General features: G+C 43.8%; 1 protein-coding gene across 2 annotated transcripts in view; it reads right to left on the reverse strand.

Moving 5' to 3' along the window:
* The window catches only part of Xpo6 (exportin 6), a 98,934-nt gene extending 75,342 nt beyond the window's left edge, over nt 1-23,592 (reverse strand). For both annotated transcript variants that reach the window (XM_021166262.2, XM_021166261.2), the window contains exon 1: nt 22,990-23,592. In XM_021166262.2, coding sequence (XP_021021921.1) covers nt 22,990-22,992 — 3 coding nt within the window. In that variant the 5' untranslated portion in view covers nt 22,993-23,592. The remainder of the gene's footprint in view (nt 1-22,989) is intronic.
* Between the last annotated feature and the right edge of the window lie 253 nt (nt 23,593-23,845).

Raw genomic sequence — 23,845 nt, forward strand, 5'->3', positions numbered from 1 at the left:
GGTGGGTAGGGAAGTGGGGGGCGCTATGGGGGACTTTTGGGATAGCATTGGAAATGTAATTGAGGAAAATATGTAATAAAAAATATTAAAAATTTTAAAAAAAATTTGTTTTTCCTCTTCTTCCTGTTATCAGTAGCTCTGAATGTTAGATATTATTTCCATGGGGTCAAAGGTACCTAAGTATATGATTGCAAGTAGAAATATAGAAGACAGAATCAGATATTGGCAGTTTCTCTACATTTATTTGTGTCTGAATTTTTAATATAAATGCAAGATGTAAAGCATTAATGCAAGCAGAATGTTTCGGCGAACACATTTCAACAGCTCCACTTTATAACAATTATAAATAAACCTGTTAAAATTGTCTGGACAATGCCAGCATTTGGATTTTTCAAAAATAAGTAAATTTCTTATTGACGGCAACTAAATGGTGTTTGTAGCATTTTTATCATACGGTAGATTCCGCTCACTCACTATACTTTTCTGAGTTGTCCTACATGCAAGTACGTGTTTTTAATGTCGTCTGTCTTCTGTGCTGTTCCTGTAAGTTTGTTATTAAAATACATTAAACTATTAAAAATAAGAGTCCCAGAGTTCACCTGAGTAAACAATCAGAACAGATGTAGAAGACAAACAGGATACATTTGAGACCTGAAAACAGTTAAAGAATACTGGAGATCCCCAGCCTCTTCGGCAGGAAGGCCACAGAAACCTTTGCCAGCTGTTTCAAGCAAGTGGCAAAGCCAAATCCAGACTGGTGGGTTAACACACCACACAGCACTACACTCTCAAGTAATGAGACAAAGAACATAGAGGAAAGCCCCCACAACTCTAAGTTGGAACAGGAAGGGTCAGCATCTCAGGGTTCAGATCAATCTGCTAGCTTCACAACTTCTGCTGAGATTTCTGTTGCAGGTCTTGAAGACTAAAACTAAATGAGGGGCACTCACACTGGCTCAGCAGATAAAGGCCTTGACACCAAGCCTCCCAATCTGAGGAGAGAACAGACTCCCAAAAGGCAAGCATATAAGTATATGTTCACCTAAATAAACATACAAGCAAATGTATTAAAATAAATAAAACTCACTGAGACACATACACACAGAGATCAATCAGAGGGAAAAAAACATAAATTTAAGCCACAAAATGTGAAAAGTAAAACAACAGAGCGTCTACAGAACAAGCTCTACATAACAAGGTTACAGTTTCTTTCTATGGTTGGGACAAATAAAGCACTAAACATAAAGAAATAAGAGCAGCAAGCCCAACTGCTCATCAAAGGGCACAAGGAAGCTGCAGAATGGGAGAAAACACAGAATGGGAACCAGAATTCTCATCAGAGTACAAAGTAACTTAACAAAGAAAAGACAAGAGCCTTTGGACAAAGTTACTTATACAAGAAAGATCTAAATAAGTGTTCACCTCAGAGAAATACAAATTTAAAATGTTAGAGGCTACTACACAACCACCAGAATAGCAAAGTTCGACTCACTGGGCTGAAGACACAGCTCGAGCATTTAAGAATACTATCTGTTCAGTTCCTAGCACACACATGGCAGCTCACAACCATCTGTAACTCCAGTCCCAAGACAGCCAATGCCTTCTTCTGACCCTTTCAGACACCAGACATGCACATGGTGCAGACAAGCACACAGGCAAAACACCCACACACAGAAAAATAAGTATAAGACGACATGAATGAATGAGTCTGGCAGCAACAACAAAGGATCTCATAAACACAAGTGAACAAATGAAAGACGTCAAAACACACCCTTTCACTCTTTGTTTTACACACACACACACACACCTGGGGTAGGGTTTCTCTGTGTGACCCTGGTTGACTTGGAACTCTCTAGTAGACCAGGCTGGCCTCAGACTCAGAGATCCACATGCCTCTCTGCCTCTGCCTCCTGCATGCTGGAACTCAAGATATGTAACACTATGCCCAACATGTTTTATACTAAAAATTTAAACAAAACTGAGAATAACTTGTGTATGACAGTCAGAATGGTGGTTACTTTGGGGAAGAATTACCTTGGAACTCCAAGAATATTCTACTCTTGGTTTGAGTGTTACATGCCGTAACAGCTATAAACTGTCTAAGAAAATGTACATGTGCTTTGAGCTTTCAAACTGCATCTTCAAAATGTAGACCCTGAGTTTCAATGGTATTTTCATCAATTAGCACAACTACTCACTACAATGTAAAGAGAGACCTACAGTTTCCATGTGAGTCCCACTATTGTCTATATATCCAAAGCAACCACCACAGCAAAGTCATATATTGCTGTTTCATTTGCCTGTGCCTCCCCAAGGCTCACCTGGCTAACCCCAACAGAAAAAGGCACACACACTTAAAATCTTTGGGCAAAATGGGATGATGAATTATGTCTGTCCTAGAATCCTCTAGGAGAGCCATGCATATATCTAAGACAAACCTACATTTTCTGCAGCAGAAAAGTTAATGGGTACACAGCTGCCTGCCTAGATTTCTGCTGCTGTCTAATTTTGTTTCTGGATAAGCAGTTCAAAGACCTGTGCTTCTGACTCATTAAGGAACCAAAGCCAATCAAGGCTCAGAATCACCTCATCAAAGAAAACTTGAAAGGAAGAGAAAGGTCACAGACTCTGACATTTTCTTTGACTTTTTCCTATTTTCTATGGCTGGCTCCATTGAGCCTGCAGTTTCCCAGTGCTTTCTCACTTTGTGCCATCTTCCCTCACAATTTCCACTCCCTATTTTACTGCCTGTAAAATTAGCTTCTTTTAGCTGGTCACTTTGATACCAACTATTTTCCAACCCTGATGCAATCTGTTCTTCGTAGCCAAATAAACTCCCCTAAAGGCAGACATCTCAACCTCGGTTCTTCTAGATCTAGCTTTACATAGCCTTTAAATCTAGAATGACCTTGAGAAACTAAGTCATTTATTTGGCAAATAAGCTTGATACTCCTGAGATGTAAGGATAAATAAGACAGTTCCTGATTTGAAAGGATCAAAAGGGTCCTGAGGGTGCAGAGTAGAAGCTACAAATGAGAAAGTAGAGTCTGATGGTTACCACCCTACAGCAGTGCTTCAGTATGGACAGCCTCAGTGCCCAGAGCCAGGGATCTTGCACATGGGACCTGGGGAATGCAGAGACATCTGCAGGGGTAGGGGTAGACTTAAGGCTGTCTAGTTCCAAGGCTCCTGGAAAAGAACCATCGTGGCATTTGAATACTCATGGGGACTTCCACCTTGACCTGCTGCAGGAGAAAAAATTTACAGCTCAGCTTTCATTAAATTCCTCTCAAACATTATATATAGCCTGGACCCCTCTCTGTCTCCTTTTGTTTTTCCCCTTTGTCTTTGTCTTGTAATCAGTTCTGCACACTTCTACCCACACTACTAGGTAAAGAGTGTATCTTATGAAATCAGGTTCCCCCGGCTCTAATTCAAATACACCTGAACCTTGGCCAGATTTTTTTGTTTGTTTTTGTTTTTGTTTTTCCAGACAAGGTTTCTCTGTATAGCCCTGGCTGTCCTGGAACTCACTCTGAAGACCAGGCTGGCCTCAAACTCAGAAACCCCCTGCCTCTGCCTCCCAGGTGCTGGGATTAAAGGCGTGTGCCACCACTGCCCGGCTTGGCCACGTTTTTAACAGATAGCTTTGCCTCCTATGTAAAAATTTTAAGACACTGGATCCTTCTAAGGACTAGATGAGATCATTTACATAAAGCACATATAATAAGCACAATGCCAGCCATAAAGTAGGGACTCAAAATCAGGCTACTGATGTCAGTGTTACAGACAATATTACAGTTCTCAGAGCAATTCTAGGTGAGTTTAAAAGCAAGATTGCTACTAAACTACTGCTATCGCTTTGGCTCTTGAGGATCACCACTGATTCCCACAGAGATGCACATGTGATATTAATTTCCTATCCAAAAGATGTAAGTATGACCTCTATTCACAAACTACAATCTTTTTTTGAAAAATAATATGTAAATAGTTGCTAAAAATATCTTTAACAAAGCCTAACAGAAACCCTTATGATAGATGATCTATATGGGCCTTTGCCCCTGTGACAAAATGAATACCTAAGTTTTCTCAAACCTTGACTAAATCTGTAATGTTTCACCTAATGACCTCTAAATAACCCTCTCAGGCTGCAGAGAGATGGTTCACTAGGTAGAAACACTAGCCCAAGCCTGGTTACCTGACCTTGATCCCTGAAGCCCACATATTGCAAATAGCTCTCTGACCTCCACATGTAAACCATGGGCTATACACCCACACAAACACATATGTTCACAAAATAATTAAAGAAATGTAAAAAGAAATTAAAACAATTTTCTCTGCAACATAACCCTTGGCTTTAAAGAAAGTCTTTATCAAACTTTCTGCTTCCTTTCCCCGGAGCTACAACTTGTGTTCCCAGTGGACCAGAGACATCCTTCCTATAGGTTCCCAGCCTCACTGATACAGATACTGATCAAACACTACCTGCCAACTAAGGTTCAAAAGTACAGAATTAGCAAGCAAATTCAGTCCCAAGTAAACTTTTCTCTCAAAGATACTACCACCACCAAAGATGTCTCCACTCTCAAATGAACCCTCCTTCCCCACACTTTTAACGAAAAAAAAAAAAAAAAAGTGTCCTTGGGTTTAGTATAGGATCCAAAGCTTAAATAACACATGACAATCAATGTGAGGGTGCCCCTCCCCCACACCAGTGCTACAAGGCCAACAGAAAGCAAGAAAGTAGCAAAGAACAGGAAGGAAACTCTAATCCTGAGATACACGCCCTTCAAAGCCCCTCCTTCAGTTCTCTCTGCTCCTCTATGTTGTTGAACTATAAATTTTGTGTTTCTCTCTAAGCAAGTCAATGAAACCAGCTGACCTCTCTAGCCCTAGTAGTCAGAACAACAGTCCCTCACACTCAGTCTCTAAAGGGTTTCACGCAGTATGGTTTGAATGCTGACAATTATAATCTAGAAATAAGACTCTGACCATGGCTGTGAAGGATTCCCTAGATTAGGCTGAGATTGGAAGGCCCACCTCAAACATGAGTGCACCCATTCCACAGGCTGGGGTCCAAGACAGCAGAAAATGCAGAAAGCTAGTTGAGCACTTACTCACCTCTCACTGATTCCTGACTGCACACTCAACATGACCAGCTGCCTCCTCAAGCTCCTGACACCATGCTTTCCCCACCATACTGTTCTGCATCCTCTGTGAGCCAAAAAGAAACCCTTCTCTTTCCTTGCATGGGTTTTGTCAAGTTCAAGATCACAGCAACAAGAGTAGCTACGAGGATAAGGGTGGGTAGAGCTACTGGGAGGAGAACCTTACTCTAGGGAGGCAGAGGAAACAGAGTTGCAGTTACAGAAACATGCAGCCAGGACAAAGTATGCATGTTCACATCACACAATGAACATCACCTGGAACCAAAGAGCAAAGAGACCCATCTGCCTTGGAAAAGCTCCTTGTCTAGTTAAAGTTCAAAGCTCAACAGTATTTGCCCTTTGGGAACAATTACAGACATGACTAGACAGAATCTCTGTGTGGATCCTAATATCTAATGAAAATACACATTCTGGCCCATCTGAATCCATTCTTCAGCCTCAGACTAAACTTCCACAAAGACAAGAGAAGGCAAAACACCCCTCTAGTATTTCTTAGGTTTATACAAAGTGCCCCATTAGAGTCTCTCTCTTCCTGATCAGAAGAGATCAGATTGCTACTGATCAGAATCAAGCTAGAAGCAAAAAGAATGCCAAGGGTCTGAGCTAGAAAGCTTCACTAGTCCCACTGCAGGACTGATAAAAGTCAAGGTAGCATATTCTATCCTCATAGGGACTAACTAGAGTAAACATCTTTGTAGACAGAGAGCAGTACATTTTCTACTGGGAAAACTGCCTATGTACATAAAAACAAGAACAACTAACTAGCTACCAATGCACAGTGTAATGTTTTGGAAAATAATACTAACAAACCTAAAGTGGACTAAAAACTCATAATAAGCAAATGCTACACCTGAACCCAGACTGGACCCTGAACTACAGGGGAAGCAGCTACATTGGACCTACTGATGACACTAAAATAGTGACTTGTAGAGGTGTGTGTGTGTGTGTCTGTGTATGTCTGTGTGTGTTTGATGCATGGGTGTATTCAAGTGTATGCACAGGTATACTTCTTGAGGCAAGAGGTTGCTATCAGGTATTTGTTTGTTTTAAGACAGTTTTACTATGTAGCCCTGGCTGGCCTCAAACTCAAGAGATTCACCTGCTTCTGTCTCCCTAGTGCTAGAATTTGTTTTCATAGTCTATGCAGTCCAGGCTGACCTAGAACAAATGGTCCTCCTGCATCAGCCTCCCAAGCGTTAGAATTACAGGTGTGCACAAGCATGCCTAGCGTTAGCAAGGTGATTTTTAAGACTCATTTTGATTTTTGTGTGTTCTGCCTCCATGTATGAATGAATGTACATATTTGTGTCTGGTTCCCACAAAGGCCGGAAGACAGAGTCGAGCCCTCTGAAACGAAAGTTTACAGGCATTTGTGAGTCACTATGTGAGTGCTGGAAACTGAACCTGGTTCTTCCACAAGAGCAACAAGTATTCCTAAACTCTGAGCCATCTTTCCTGTCCATGGGATGATGTTTTGTTTTGTTTTGTTTTGAAGACTACTATTGTTGTTTCTGTTTTTGTGTACACACACACAGAGTGCCTGCTAAGGCCAGAAGAGGGTGTCAGATCCTCTAGGACTGAAATTTTCAGCAACTGTAAGCCACCTGGTGTGGGTGTTGAAACTGAACTGGGGTCCTGAGGAAGACCAGGCAGCAAGAGCTGATAACCACTCTCCAGCCCCTTTAAAAAGGCAGTGTTTTAAATGGACTGCTCTGGGAATGCAATGTCCTCCTTGCACAGGAGCCACGATACTCTCCCTATCACTCCAATTTTAATGTATATGCTGCCAAAACAAGCACTAACATGGTGTTTTGTTTGCTTGCTTTATTTTTATTTCATGTGTATGGGTGTTTTGCCTGTATGTATGTCTGTGTACCACATGCATGCAGTGCCCACAGAGGCCATCAGATCCTCTGGAATTGGAGTTTCAGGTGGTTGGAGAGCCATCATGTAGGTGCTAAGAATAGCACCCGGGTCCTTTGAAAGAGCTGTCAGAACTCTTATCTGCTGAGCCAGGCCCACTAATGAGGTTTTTAATCTTCTAATAGACCATTATCTTCCACCTTGCTTCTCACTGCTCCAAGATGACTTGGCAAATGAGAAAGAGTAATGTGGAGAGCCGCGCCGCGGGCAATCGCGAGCTGCGAGCAATCGCCATTATAAGATGGCACTGGCTTCTGCTGTGCCTAACTAGTAAACAAGCCTTGTGCGCAGGTGCGAGAGTGAACTCACGCTTAGTCACTACCCATCTCGGGACGTAGTAGTGGGGTGATGGGCGAGCAACGAATCAGGAGCTGACACGCCACATCAGGTGCTGAAACGCCATGGCTGAGGGCTATATAAGCGACTCCATTTTCTGGGATCGGGGTCTTCCCTCCTGAAGAAGCAATAAAGCTTTTGCCGCAGAAGATTCCGGTTGTCCCGAGTGTGTTCTTGCCGGCGGGGACAAAAGCTCGGCGGGGACAAAAGCTCGGGATAGAGTAAGGAGTCTAACAGACAAAAGATGAACTTATCCAAGCCAAGTACATCTTCACCCACTTTTTTTTGGGGGGGGGGATTACACAGCTTAGACATTAAAAATGTCTCCCAGAGAGCTTCAATTATAGGCAAAAGAATGATAAAAAGTTATTCTGCAAGAAAACTGTCCAAAATTAGTAAGGCATCACCAACAGGCATTCTCTTCATCACATCTGCTTCTCTTTCCCATATGCATATCTCAGAAGACAGACGGTGTACCATGTCATTTCAATGACACTGAGAATACGGAAACAATATTGTTGCTATCCAGAAATTCTAAAGCAAGACTAAGAATCTTATGACAGAAAAAACAGCCACAGTGAACAGCAAGTGCAACCTTGCATCAGCAAAAAGGAAAATAAAGCTGTTTGCCCCCAGTTACCTAGTTATTAGTGAAGTCAAGACCCAGAGCAGAATGCCAGAGCTCCTACACAGTGATGGTTCCTCCACACAAGTGCTCTGCTCCAAGTGTCTGAAGATAAATAAGCTGGCACTGCACTGAATGCAATCAGGTAATGAATGTGACTTAGCTGATCACCAAAGATGCAGATCACACTGAATGTCAAAAAAACCTACCAACAATATTGCTCCTGTGCAAGCAATTTCAATTGTTGTTACCAAGTGTCCTAACAGCAAAGCAAGCCTCTTTTGTAAAAGCCCATACACTTTTATACTGGCTAGTTTTTTTGTGTGTCAACTTGACACAGGCTGGAGTTATCACAGAGAAAAGAGTTTCAGTTGGAGAAATGCCTCCATGAGATCCAGCTGTGGAGCATTTTCTCAATTAGTGATCAAGGGGGAAGGGCCCCTTGTGGGTGGGACCATCTCTGGGCTGGTAGTCTTGGTTCTGTAAGAGAGCAGGCTGAGCAAGCCAGGGGAAGCAAGCCAGGAAAGAACATCCCTCCATGACCTCTGCATCAGCTCCTGCTTCCTGACCTGTTTGAGTTCCAGTTCTGACTTCCTTTGGTTTTCAACAGCAATGTGGAAGAGTAAGCTGAATAAACCCTTTCCTCCCCAAGTGCTTCTTGGTCAAGATGTTTGTGCAGGAATAGAAACCCTGACTAAGACAACTTTCATCCTCAACTGTTACCAGACATCACACTTGAACAACTAAAACAGCACCTGCCTGATTTTGGCAGAAGCCTGCAGATGGTCTACAGACTGGTGTGAACTGAGGTACATAACCACGTCCTTTCTACCCAGTGGCTTTCTATCTCAAGATCCAAAGTACAAGTTAAAGTCAAATGTTCTTATTGTCAGCGCTGTCTACCTCTTCCTCCTCTTCCTGGTAACCTGAGGAAATCCTGCATGCTTCCAGAGCACCCTGGTATGAGAAACAATCAGAAGTACACCTCAGTGTGCAAAGTTGGTTAGGACCAATCTCTCCCTTACCACAGATTTCTTTTATATGAACTTCATGTGAACACTTGCATCTTATTTCATCTGTCTGAATCATCCAAGGCCTTACATATACCAGGCAAGTGCTCTATCACTGTACATCCCTAGCCTTGTCACTCACTTTTATGAAGACAATGTCCCAAAGCTGTTACCAGTTTGTTCCTCTGACTATACTCAGCACTGATCTAATATTCATATTTCTATTAATGCTCAGTCATATCTGTTAAGGCTTTCAAGTCAAGATAATGACATCAGAGTAGCTTATGCAATATAGAAAATACTGAACTATTGGCCCTCCACCCTCCTTGCACCATGCACTCCTAGGTACCAACTCAGTCAAGCTCAGTGACAGGCACCTTACTCACAGAGCCATGCTCAGTCCCTTCATATTTATAGTCACTGACTGGTGTTAAAGACAAAGTGCATCAATGGCAGCAACTGCCCATTAGAACTCTGTGTGAGCCGGGCGTGGTGGCGCATGCCTTTAGTCCCAGCACTCGGGAGGCAGAGGCAGGCGGATTTCTGAGTTCGAGGCCAGCCTGGTCTACANAAAAAAAAAAAAAAAAAGAGAGAACTCTGTGTGAACAGAATCAAGGGTGTTATCTACAAGGTTCCTACCTATCCCCAACATGAAAAGTGCTGCCATTTCATTCAAAAGCCACCTTTGTCCTTGTCTCAGATTCCTTCTTATCTCAGGCCCTACAGTCATTAGTCCTCTACTGGTTAACTGTAAAAACTACTTCTTCCTCATGGTACAGCCTGAGGCAGCCTACCCAATTCTCCAGAATTCCAGAATGCTACCAAAGAGATTACCCATCTTTTGACTATAATACATAGGTGTGATTCAATGTAATCTTTTCTGTTGTTGTTTTGAGACAGGGTTTCTCTGTATAGCTTTGGTTGTCCTAGAACCCACTCTGTAAACCAGATTATTCTCCAAATCACAGAGATCTGCCTGCCTCTGCCTCCTGAGTGCCAGCACCACCGACTGGCACAAATGTAATCTTATAAACCATCTTTTACATGGTTTAGGAAAAAAAAATACTTATGTAGTTCTATGTGCTTGGGAAGCTGATGCCCTAGGAGTTCAAGGTACCCTAGGCAACATAAGCAGGAGGGAGAAAGAGACTGAGCAGTAACATATTGTATGGTTTCATTTATATAAAGTATTCATAGCAAACATATCCATAGACACAAAAACCAAGGGCTTGGAGGAGATAGACTGACAGACAAAACTTAGTAGGTACAGGAATTCCTCTAGAATGATGAAAACTCTATGTCTCAAATGTACCCAATGTCACATGTTGTTTTTTGTGGTATTGAAAACTGAACTGGGGGCATGCTGGATGGGTGCTCTACTAGTGAGCTGCACTTCTTGTCCTATGTCACTGAATTTGGCACACTTTAGAATGTCAAGTTAAGACAGGCATGCTGATATGTCCAGCTGTAAGTCAGCACTTGAGAAGGGGACAGGAAGATATGATGTGAAAGCTAGCCCAAGCTACTGACAGATCTATCTCCAAAACGAGAGAGAGAGAGAGAGAGAGAGAAACTACTACTATAACAGAAAATAAACTCTAACCCAAAATAACTTTTTCTACATACACACAATACTGAGGAATCGTTAAGACGCCACTACACCCTTTGCTAGTAGTCCTTTTTTTTTTTTTTTTTTTTTTTTTTGAGACAGGGTTTCTCTGTGTAGCCCTGGCTGTCCTGGAACTCACTCTGTAGACCAGGCTGGCCTCGTACTCAGAAATCCGCCTGCCTCTGCCTCCCAGGTGCTGGGATTAAAGGCGTATGCCACCACGCCCGGCTTTTTTGCAAAGATGTTAATCACACATTGTTTATTATGGCAAAAATCTTAACTGCCTCAGAATCCATACAATGCAATGCTATACAGTCATTGTAAATACTTGGAAGACATTTAACAATCTGAAAACCCACTTCTACTATACCGTTAATGGGAAAAGTGCATTTACAGTGCAAAGACAACCATTCAGAAAGTAAATAGAAAATAAGACAAGGAAACAAACATACAGGTAGTAATTTCTTGTTTTTTAAATAGCTATCAATCAAGGGCTGGAGAGATGACTCAGTGGTAAAGAGCACTGCGGCTCTTCCAGAAGACCCAGCCCAGTTCCCGGCACCCACATGACAGCTCACAACTGTTAGGAACACCAAGATCTGACACTTTCACACAAATATGCATGTAGGCAAAACACCAATGCACATAAAATAAAAATAAATTATTTAAAAAATAAAATAAGAAAGCTATTAATTATTTTAGAGTTCAAAATAACTTGTAATCAGAGTAACTACTGAGCAAAAATCAAGGAGTAGCAGGATATTACGAGTCTATAAGCAGCACCAGCTTCAACTGCCTGTCAGTACTAGGATAAAAATGGCACAAAAACTGAGGTGGTCACAAATCAGCTCTCAGGGTGCTTCCTGCAGGGCTTTGGTTTTTGTTTTTGGTAACTCTATAGAGAAGCACACAGATATCCTCACTGACTTTAGAACTATTCTAAAATCTAAAATTATCTTTAAAAAAAAAAAAACACCTAAAATAAACAAATCCTTGACAGATCACTTAATTTTCTCCTTCTAAGCAGACTGAAGACTCAGATGAATAATTTTCCGAGTATTCATGCGGATGAGGGCTCCCTTCTCAGGTCACACCTCAAACAACACCTGTGCTGCCTAGCAAAACCCTCATTCCACACTTCCATTCATCCAATGTGAACATCAATAAACTGCACAGTCTGGCTCCCCACTCCACATGTACCTGCTGTACCATGTGCCCCAACCAAATGCCCCAAACTCTCTGTCTAGAGACTTCCCATATCTGCTCAGAAATCCAACTGCAACCATCTCTTTTAGGAAACCCAATTTAGCCAGGCTGGCTTTGAACTCAACTAGTCTTGAACTCTAGACCACCGTACCTCATCTGAATCCTGTGATCACAGGTGTGTGGCACCAACTTGGCAGGAAAATTTAAAATTATCAAAGCTTCTGTTCACCTTTCCCCTCCCACTATTAACTGCTGCAAGCCAGATGCATGTGTGATTCTACAGCCTTGCTGGAATGGATCCCCAACATCCATAGACAATACTTGGTCTACTTCTTAACTTCCATTATTCAGAAACAATTACAGACATCACACATTCCAGCACCTAGACTCACATTAAAGAGGGATGGGGGGCAGTGCCAGGTGTCTTAGAATTATTGTTCTTTTGCTGTGAGCACCATGATCAAGGCAACTTCCTAAAGAAAACTTTAATTGGGGCCAGTTCAGTTTCAGAGGGTGAGTCCATGATCATCACAGCAGACAGCATGACAGTGGAAGGCAGGCATGGTGCTGCTAACAAAGCAGCAGAGAGCTTACATCTGATCCACAAACAGGAGGCAGAGAGAGACCAAGAGTGGGCCTGGTGTGGGCTTTTGAAATCTCAAAGCCCACCTCCAGTGGCACACCTCCTCCAACAGGACCATACCTCCTAATCTTTCTTACAGACTACAAATTGGGAACCAAACTTTCAAATCTGAGTATATGGAGGCCATTCTCATTCAAATCACTACACTAGGCACAGCAACGTGCATGTTCCATTTCACCAGTGGGAGGTGGAAACAAGAGCATCCCCAGAATCTACTGGCCAGCCAGACTAGCCTAGTATGTGAGCCCTGGGTTCAATGAGAGGTGCATGCTGTCTCAAAAAAATAATGTTTGGAAGCAATTAAGAAAAACATCCAGCATCAACCTCTAGACTCTGCACAATCATATACATAAAATGTATACACTTGCACACCCATGAATAGGTAAGTGAACAAATACACAATAATAACTGGTAAACATCAAATGTTACTATCTCCTGGTTTGTACATGACCTAGGCACCTGGTAAAGTAGACACAGGGTTTTTTGCACCAGTTTTGCAACTTCCTGTGAGCATGCAATTGTTTCAAAATAAAGGGTTGTTTTTTAACCCAAGTGGCTGTATCTTTTAACTATTATAATGCTCTCCCCCAAAAGTCAACATATCTAGGCATGGTAACATACTCGTATGGTAATGGCATGAGAGACAAGGCAGGAGGCCTAGCTGAAGGGCAGCCTCATTATTATACATAATAAGGCTCTGTCTCAAAAGCAGGAGGTTGCTCCTGCTCTCTGCTCTTCTTTTGCTCTTGCCCTTCCCTTCCTGCTCCCGCCCTCTCCCCATTCCCTTCCCTGCTCTTTCTCCAAGTGCTCATGGCTGGCATCTACTCCTCTACTTCTCTTCACTTCTCCCCCTCCCCTTCTCCTACCCCTCCTTTCTCTGCCTTTCTCTACCTCTACTACCCTCTTAACTCCCCTCCCCATGTCCTTAATAAACTCTATTCTATACTATTTAAAAAAAAAAATCAGAAACAGGTTAGGAAGATAGCTTATTTAGAAGACCTGAGTTCAATTCTCAGAACACACAGGCACACAAGAAGCAAGGCATGCTTGTGGCACACATGTTTAATTACAATGTTGGGCAAGCAGACAAGTGGGCCCCTAATAGCAAGATAGCCGACCTGGCCAAGATGAGTTCCAAACCAGTAAGTGGGAGAAGGGTCCCTGAGAACAGTGCCCAAGGTTGTCCTCTGTCTACCATATGCAGGGGCACACATGCATCCCTACAGAGGAACAAAAGACAAGCACAGAAAACAAGAGAGAAAACTATCACTACCACTTTTTAAACAAAAATACTGAGTTTAGGTACTTACTCTCCTTTCTTTGCTACCTTCTTTGTACTTTTTGATACTTCCTGGAGTTTTCGTTTTAATGAGCATACGGTCACTTTAAGGAATGTATACAGCTGACACTCTAATAGGGAGGTGGTGGTTTGGATGAGAGAGTGGCCCCCATAGGCTCTTATGGTTGAATGTTTGATCAGCAGTTGATGGAACTGTTTGAGAAGGACTTAGGAGGTATGGCCTTGGTGAAGGAGGTGTGTTACCTCTGAGGGTGGACTCAGAGATTTTAGAGGCTCATACCAGCCTCTGTCTCTCACTTTCTCTCTGCCCAGTGCCTGTGAATTCAATTGCTCAGCCACTGTTCCAGCGTCAAGCCATGGACTAACCCTCTGAAACAAGAAGCCCCAACTAAATGTTTTCTTTTAAAAGTTGCCTTAGTCGAGGTTTCTAATCTTTCTTACAGACTACAAATTGGGAACCAAACATTCACGGCAATAAAACAATAACCGAGACAAGAAGAGAGAAAGCTTCCCAGGACTGGTTAGCCAATTTACAAAGCACTGATCTTTTGTTCTACCTTCATTCAACCCACAAAACATCCCTTGGCTACCTTTAGCTAGAGCCCTGCACCAGGGCTGCTGGTCACTGTTAACTGTGAAAATGAGCCTACCAAATCCAACACAGTGGCATTGAGAGGGGAGGGCAGGAGAACTGATCCAAGTTTGAAGCCAGTTGGGGCAACAATGAATTCCAGCTAACTGTGCCTATACAAAAAGACCTTGTCTCAAAAAAGGAAGAGGGAGGGAGGGAGAGGAGGCAAACTACTACTGTACATGCTAAACCTAATAAGCTTATCTGAACTGAAACTTGAAGGCAAGCAACTGTCTCTCCCTGTGAACATCCATTATGTGCTCCATGAGGTCCTCAGTGCTCACACTTCCTCAAATCCCATCATGTTATAGGATAGCCAGAGACAAGATGCTGGAAGATTTGACCATCTCAACCTATCCACTATGGAGAGAGAATGTTCTCAGGTTTTAAGTTCAGCTGGCAAGATGCACTGTTTTTCTAGAACAGTCTACAGTTTCAGTAAATGTGTACTATAGAAATCTAGCAATCTTGTGTACAGCATGGATGTGGGGGTTGGAACCAGCTCTGAAACCTGGCTCTGTCAATCACCATGTAACTGTAGACAAGCTATTAACCTTACTCTCCCTGAGCCAAGGCCCTTATCTTTTTCAACTGTAAATTGGGAACAGTAATAGTTACACAGAACAAAGACAGAGAGATTAAATGAGGAGGCAGTAGTTAGAGCCCTACACAATGGCTTATCACCAAATGTAAGTAAGAAATAAGCTAGGGCTGCAGAGATGGCTCAGTGGGTAAGAGCACTTGACTGCTCTTCCAAAGGTCATGAGTTCAAATCCCAGCAACCACATGGTGGCTCACAACTATCCTTAATAAGATCTGACGCCCTCTTCTGGTGCATCTGAAGACAGCTACAGTGTACTTAGATATAATAATAAATAAATCTTTAAAAAAAATACAAACAATGATTTTAGTCGGGCGTGGTGGCGCACACCTTTAATCCCAGCACTCGGGAGGCAGAGGTAGGCGGATTTCTGAGTTCGGGGCCAGCCTGGTCTACAAAGTGAGCTCCAGGACAGCCAGGGCTATACAGAGAAACCCTGTTTCAAAAAACAAAAAAAAAAAAAAAAAAGAAAGAAAAAAAGAAAGAAAGAAACTATTCTCTTCCTCTAAACCTGTTCCCTTCCCTGTCTACCCTTGCTCTGGCTGTCTGTGCTTCAGCACATGATCCACAACGCACTAGTTCTAACTCCCCTCACTCATGTCCTGCACATGTCCACCTGCCCAGGGCAAAAGCTTACAAACTACCACTCCTCATTCAAGTGTCCAAATATGCTGAACCTTACGAGACACAGCAACAGAAAGGAGTGGCAAGGAGGCTCCAATCTTCTCAACTGTTTGACACTTACTGCAAGGCTGCAGCCTTTTAACTAGTACATAGGAAAGGAAAGAAATAAAAGCAAAAAACCCACTAAAATCAAAGGTGACAGATATTAAACTAATGACCTAGAAAACCTCAAAAAGGTGATACTTTATGGTGGTATCAATCATGGTCTTACCTTGAAAAAAAAAATGAAAATGACAAAGAGAAGCAGAGGCAGCATGAGAGAGAAGGAAGGAAAGGCCAGTGTGTGCCAAGGGTTCTGCGACTGATGGTGGGAGGCTGTGAGGAGAGAATGACGTATTATGTGTGAAGTCTAAAAGACATTCTAGGTCTATCACTTTTAGCATCTAATACATCATCCTCTCCCCTACTGAAAAGTCAAAAGCCAAACTACCTGTGGGAATCAATCCAAAGCCCATGTGCTTCCAACTACCCTGCCTAACTAAAAACCCAGTCTTCAAGAACCAAGGGAACCTCCCTCAGCACTGCTCTGAATTATGTCAGGCGGCACCTTATAGTTGGCTGAGTGGTTGTAGCAAAATGGATTTAGGCAGACTGATGAAGGAGAACCTGGGAGCTGGAACAGCTGCCCTGCTTCATTTCTGTAGCAGTGACTAAAAACCTGACTAAAGCATCGGGGGCATTTGGTTTCTAATTCAGAGAAGTCAGGACAGAAGCACAAAGCAGCTAGTCACACACACACACAGTCAAGAAGAGACAAAATGAACGCACCCGTGCTCCTTTTGCTCAGTTCACTTTCCCTAATACACTGGAGGACACAAACCCCAGGGACGGCACAGCAGGCTGGACAATCACCACCCAGATATGTCCACTGACCAGCTTGATCTAAACAATCCCAGGTCTTCCCCGGGTGACTCAAGTGTAACAAGTTGCCAATTTAGCACTAACTGTCACAAAGCTGGTGTGGTGGTGAGCACCTGTAAACCCCACACTCGTGCGTGAGGATCTGAGTTTGAATCCAGCCAACACACCAAGTTCCTATCTTAAAAAAAAAAAAAAACAGGGCTGGCGAGAGGGCTCAGCAGCTAAGAGCACTGACTTGTTCTTCTGAAGGTCCTGAGTTCAAATCCCAGCAACCACCTGGTGGCTCATAACCACCCATAGTGAGATCTGATGCCCTCTTCTGGTGCATCTGAAGTCAGCTACAATGTCTTTGTTATGTATTTAATATAACAATAAATAAATCTTAGGACTGGAATGAGTGGGATGGACCGAAGTGAGCAGAGGTCCTAAAATTCAATTCCCAACAACCACATGAAGGCTCACAACCATCTGTACAGGTACAGTGTACTCGTATACATAAAATAAATAAATCTTTAAAAAATAAAATACAAAAAAATATTAAAAAAAAAAAAAAGAGAGAGAGACTGAGAACCTGACCCAACCAAACAAGATGAGAAGGCCAGAATTGGGACACAAACATATTGGCAATACCATCAACAGGTACAGCAGAAGAGGAAGTTAAGTATGACTCAACATTAAGCGTGCACAGTGGATGAATGAGGTCATCATTAAGAGAACTAGGCCATGGGGAAAGAGCATTACCCTGAAGGAGAGATGACAGAGATGGTTTAGATAGTATTAACTGATGCCCACAGCACGCTAAGGTGCACATCCATGTCCAAAGAAGGTTTAGTTTCTATGATACACAGGTCACAACTGCAGCCATAGGCAGGAAAAAGCAAGGGAGACTAAAACAAGAAAGTAAAAGCAAAGCTGGAGAGATGGCTCCACAGTTAAGAGCATGCACCACTCTTTCAGAAGACCTGATTCTCAACATCCACACTGAGGGGTTGGCAACCTCCATACCTCCAGGAAGATCCAAAACTTCTGGGCTCCAAGTGCACCCGCACTCACATGCACACAAACACAAGCCTTAAAAATAAATATTTTCTAATAAAATGGAGAAAGACACATAGATACAAGGGAGCCACAAAAAAAATTATTTCAAGAAAAGGAAGCCGGGCGTGGTGGCACACGCCTTTAATCCCAGCACTCGGGAGACAGAGGCAGGTGGATTTCTGAGTTCGAGGCCAGCCTGGTCCACAAAGTGAGTTCCAGGACAGCCAGGGCTACACAGAGAAACCTTGTCTCAAAAAAAAAAGAAAAAAGAAAAAAGAAAAAAAGGAAAAGAAAAGGAGACAGCAGATACCAAGAACCACAAGTAGTTGAAAAGCATAAAGACTAAAAACAGGGCTGGTGAGATGGCTCAGTGGGTAAGAGCACCCGACTGCTCTTCCGAAGGTCCAGAGTTCAAATCCCAGCAACCACATGGTGGCTCACAACCATCCGTAACGAGATCTGGCGCCCTCTTCTGGAGTGTCTGAAGACAGCTACAGTGTACTTATATAATAATGTATTTATATAATAAATAAATCTTTAAAAAAAAAAAAAAAAGACTAAAAACAGGTTGTGGTGTTTATTTTTTGCTTTTAAACAGAATAGTATGTAGCCCAAGCTGGCCTCAAACTCAGACTCCTGCCTCAGCCTCTTCAGACTATAGACGTGCCATTGAGATATTTACATTGAACCCAACACACTACAATTATAGATGGTCTTAAAAAGTAGTCTGCCTGCTAACTAACAATTTATTGATATATTGATTTTAAATCACTACAGAATAGGATTTTGAATGTTCTCATTACAAAGAAATGGTAATTATGAGGTAACATGCTAACTGAACACAGTATCACACTGTACCCAATAAATATGTACAATAATTGCTTTTCAAGAACCTTGGACAAAATAAAATACTAAGAATGCCTTTATAAGTCAATGTGCAATGGGTTATACAATGAATGATGTAGAAATAGCGAGTGGAAGTCTAAAATAAACAGAGGCAGAGTATGGAGTATAGCTCCACTATATGGTAGTGGTTGCCTAATGAGCCTGAAGCTGAGTTCAATCCTCAAAGTGGAAGAAAAAAAGCAAAGAAGCAGTTACATTTGAGTAACTCCCTCTCACCTCTACCTATACCAGCAAGCTCTCCGTAACTTAATGTGCACACCATAGATCAATTATCTAAAAATCTTCAAGTCGACCTTGTATTCCAAGGTGCCAATCAGCTTCCCCGCCTACTTACAAACAAAGCTAACTCCAGTATTTGTCAGTATGAGGCCAATCTGTCAACTCTTTTTTTAACCTTTCATGCCTAGCAATCCAAACCACTAACTGATTCAGGCTTGTAGTTATTCCCAGTCTCCATGGTAAAGGCTTCCCAAATCAATTTTGCTTTTTACCTTTCTTCACTGATTAATTCTGTAATCATTTAAGAGTTTTAAAATGACAATTCTCACAGGGCATGGTAGCACACACCTTTTTAAACCTAGCACTCAGGAAGCAGGCAGACTGAGGCTAGCCTGGTCTCCATAGTAAATTCTGGGCCACTCTGAACTGCACATTCAAGAGCAGGCCTTTGACCCATCCTACAGACAGTGTTAATCTATTGGTTCTCTCACCAATGAAATCTTGGCACAGCAGATGGGCTCTTTTCCTTCAAGGGAAATCTCAGTTATTCTAGGTAACCGTACTAGAAACTTCCCCAACTAGCAAGGAAGATCCTATATATCACTCTCTCCAGCTACTTCACACAGGTCAGTACCATGAGACAATCAATCTATCGGATGCTTCCTTAACATGACATATTTTAGCCAGGTTGAGCATGGTGATGACTCCAAGAATCCCTGCATTTGGGAGGCCAAGGCAGAAAGGATTGGGAGTCTGAGGCCAATTTAGGCTTTTTGGACCATCTCAAAAAGGGAAAAAATGGTCTTAAAGATGAAAGAAATGGTGTATTACTGTGCTGTATGTAGGTAATGCTCAAAGCCTAGAAAGTCCAAGGACCCAGGTGTCCATTCCCCACAAGCACTTTTACTTGGAAGACCTTTCTCTTCCCTTTTCCTCGAGATCCAAACACACCCTCTAGGAAGCCTCCCTTCTCCCAGTTCCCTTAATCTCAATCAGCCATTCTTTGGGCAAATGCTTTTTGCACCTCAGCAATCTTTTACACTTAATCTTATCACCATCTCTAGTTATCTGACCGTGACTCATCTCCCCACTAAACTCACTCCCCTCCAAGGCAAGCAGATAACAGTACTCTGAAAGAGTAACTTTTTGTTCTTCTCTTTTTGGTGCTGGGGCCACACCTGGTCAGAGGTGTAGTTTTTACCTTTTTTGCCAGTCTACTCATTTTAAAAAAAGACATTTCAAACACTTACATTTAGATCAACAATTATCCTAAGTCCAAATGTAGCCAGGCCTGGTGACACAGGTCTATAATCCCCACAGAAAGGTCAGGCAAGAGAGACAGGAGTTCTAAGCCAACCTGGACAATTTAGTGAGTTCAAAGGCCTGACTAGTACACAACCACCCTTCAAGCCCCGAGGGTGGGTTCAGAGTTGTAAAAAGGAAAAGGAAAAGAATTATTGAAGTAAAGGGCTGTGATCCCCAAGAAAGGCCCTAGTCCTGTCAGACACAAGTCAGGCAATAGTTTCCTGACTTAGCAAAGATGGCACCACCCAATCCCTTGAAACAACAACAGAAGAACCATTAGGGTCTTGACAGAAGATCCTATCAGTCTCACACCCACAGTAACTATCCCCTGCATGCTTAAGTTGAGGTCTACATACAAAATCAAAAGCTTCACAATTAATTCCTCGAAGGTAATCATGCTTGTAATGCCCTAATTACTGCCAACTAGATGAAACTAAGCACATGAATGACTTGATAGCTCTACCGTACAGAAAACTCTATCCCAGCAACAAGCTAAGTTCCCTGAGGGCAGGACACTGTCTGTGTATCTCATATCTACATTCTCTAGGGTGTAGCGTATAAAGGCTATAGAAAACTAACCAAAGCCCAGCAGTGGTGGCGCATGCCTTTAATCCCAACACTTGGGAGGCAGAAGCAGGCGAATTTCTGAGTTCAAGGCCAGCCTAGTCTATAGAGTGAGTTCCAGGACAGCCAGGGCTACACAGAGAAACCCTGTTTCAAAAAACAAAAAAACAAAAAACAAAAAAAAGGAAGAAGAAGAGAAAGAAAGAAAGAAAGAAAGAAAGAAAACTAACCAAAGGATTTATTTGTACACTCTATTTCTCACCGCAGTATTACTCACAACTGACAAAGGGAGACACAAACCAAGCAAGCACTGAGGGATGGATGGGTGGACAAGCAAACATGGCACACACACTCGCAGACTGCAAGGAAAGCCTGCAGTTGGTGTAACACCGTGCATGGGTCTTGAAGACACTCCATTAAATGAAATGTGCCAGTCATAGGAGAGAAGACTCTTCTACCAAAAGGGGGAGGGGGGGGGGCTGGTGAGATGGCTCAGCAGGTAAGAGGACTGACTGCACTTTCAAAGGTCCTGAGTTCAAATCCCAACAACCAACAACCATATGAAGGCTCACAACCATCTGTACAGCTACAGTGTGTACTCATATACATAAAAAAATCAATCTTTAAAAAAAAAGTAGGAAGATTAGATTAGAAGGATAGAAACAGAAAGGGAGACACACTGGAGACCAGGGGACAGGAGAGGAACTGCTAAAGGAGGGACCAAGGTCAGTATGTCATGATACCGTGTTTTAGTTTGGGGAGATGAAATTCCGTGGTGATGTAAATAAACCATGACAGCTACACGACAGAAATGTACATGTCAGAAAGCTGAAAATTAGTTTAAGTCCTTAAATGTACTTTATCACAATTCAAAAATTCAAACTTTTAGCTGGGTACAGCGGCCCACACCTTTAATGCCAGCACTCAGGAGACAGAGACAAGCGGGTCTATGTACTGAGTGCAGAACAGCCAGAGACTACTACACAGGAAGACCCTGTCTGGGGGGAGTGGGGAGATTTAAATTCAAACATTTCATAAAATTATAATGAAGGAGTGAGAATTCATATATGTTTCATGCCTTTAAATTACTTTTGGAAATTCTTGTCTGTACATTGTATAGATCAGGAAACAAACTGAAGTTCAACAAATCTGACACCTTGTATAGTATGTACACAAACACACACACCATATATAGCACAAATCATATCATGCTGCTCAGCTTTAATGGTGTATTTTACCCAGCTTGGTTGTAAACCCAGGAGGACAGAGTGCCTTAGAACAACCTCTTTCCACTAACCAGGACTTTATGTACCCCTCCCCACCCTCCCACCTCTTAAGAGTTTTGACAGTCTGGTCTGGTGTGTGCATTAAAAAGGTGTGCCAGCCACATCTCAATACACCACTACTAATCGCCAGGCAATGGGGGGGGGGGGGGGGGGGAGGCAGTGCTCAAACCCAGGCTGGGCACTCACTCATCATGGGCTAGATGCCAAACTGAGGCAGATAAAGATTCAGAGGACTAACTTCACCTTGCCTACTGTGATGGGCAGATAAGGCTCAGAAACATTAAAATGGCAAAAGGCAAGCGCTCAACCAACTACTGAGTACACAAACCCCAAGGACTATGGAAAGGCTTAAGAGCCTGCAAGAAGAGGAGGTATTTTCCTTTCAGAGAGGTTTTTTTTTTTTTAGTAGGACCTGAAAGTATGCATAGTTTTCCAGGGAAAAGGCCAGAGCAGAAAACAGAAAGAACAGCAACCAAGACGTCCAAAGACCCCCACTGCTGACTCGGCCATCGTCTGTATCCGTAACCCGTAACCTCTACAAATGCTACTTTAGATTTCTGCAAACGCAAACCTACCGCTGGACGGATGGTCTCCAAAAATCCAGCCAGTTCTATAGCAGATTGCTTATGTTCAAATAGTGCCACTATCCCAAAAGAGTCAACTGACCTTGGGCAGAGTAATTAACTGCTTCTTGCCTCAGTCTCCCCCATTTCCAATCAGGGGGTTGATATACTAACAAAATACATACCACTCACTCAGCAAAGGAAATGACACACAGTATGCCATCAATAAATAAATGATACTGATAATCACGACTTGCTGCACAAGGGCACAGCCAACAGTGAGGCAGAGGGTTGTATCCGTGGCGCTACCAAGGTCCTCCCTCCCAGACTCAAGACATCCAGTGGGGGTGGGGGTGGGGGCGATGGGAGCGTACAGCCGGTTGCACACCCTGCACGCATGTGTCACCGGCCAGGCTCGCACGCGCCTCTCCCCGCCTCAGGGAAAAAGAGATGGCTCAGCTGCTCTGAGGCCCACTGCCACCCCTCCAACCCGGTCCCTGGAGCCACTCACCATGCTGGCCGGGAAGGGGATGGCTCAGGTGAGCTAGCTCTTGGGATCCGTCGTGTCCCGCTCGCACAGTTCAGGTCATGGTCCCGGCAGGCTCGGGGAGTCCCCCGCCCATGCAAAGACAACCGGTTCCCTACCCGGGCCCCGCCGGCACCTTTAAAAGGAGCACACGGGCCCCTTCGGGGACCCCCCGAAGCGATTCATCCAGACCTCGGCCCACCCCGGGGAAACGCAAAAGCAGAAAATGGGGTTCAGAGGCGGCTACACGAGGCCCCCCGCCTGGGCCCGACCCCCGAGAGGGAGGCTGCGGGCCCAGGCAGGGACTCCCCGGCCTCCGCGGCCCGAGGCGGCGACGGGCCTCAGCCGAGACTGAAAGGGCAGAGGCTGCCTGGGCCTGGGCGGCGCGGCCGGCTCAGGAGGGAGGCCCGCGGGCCCTTGCTGTCCTCGCCACCTCTGTCCTCGCGGGGGGCTCCCTCCGCATCCCTGCGCGCCACCAGTAGCCGCGGCTCGCCCCTCGCGGCCACCCTCTGCCAACAGCCCAGCGCGCCGGAAGTGGCGAGCACCAGGCGGCCCCTCAGCCCGCGGCCTGCTGCGGCGCTGGAACCGGACCAATCCGGAATCAAGTGAGGGCAGAGGAGGGCGGGGCCGCACCTGACTGTTCACTGGCCCCGCCCACCACGTCCCCGCCCAAGCGGCCGGGGACCGCCGCGTTGGTAAAGGGACACGCGGCCATTTTGGTAAAGGAAAGGTTTCCCTTTCGTTTCTTTTCACCCATTCATTCCGCAAATCTTTTCTGAGCACCTTTCCGGACCCTGACACCGGACTAGAAGTTCGGCGATGCTGGTCTATGCTCTCCTGG

The sequence above is a fragment of the Mus caroli genome, chromosome 7 (assembly GCF_900094665.2).
Source record: "Mus caroli chromosome 7, CAROLI_EIJ_v1.1, whole genome shotgun sequence".
NCBI classification, from domain to species: Eukaryota; Metazoa; Chordata; class Mammalia; order Rodentia; family Muridae; genus Mus; species Mus caroli.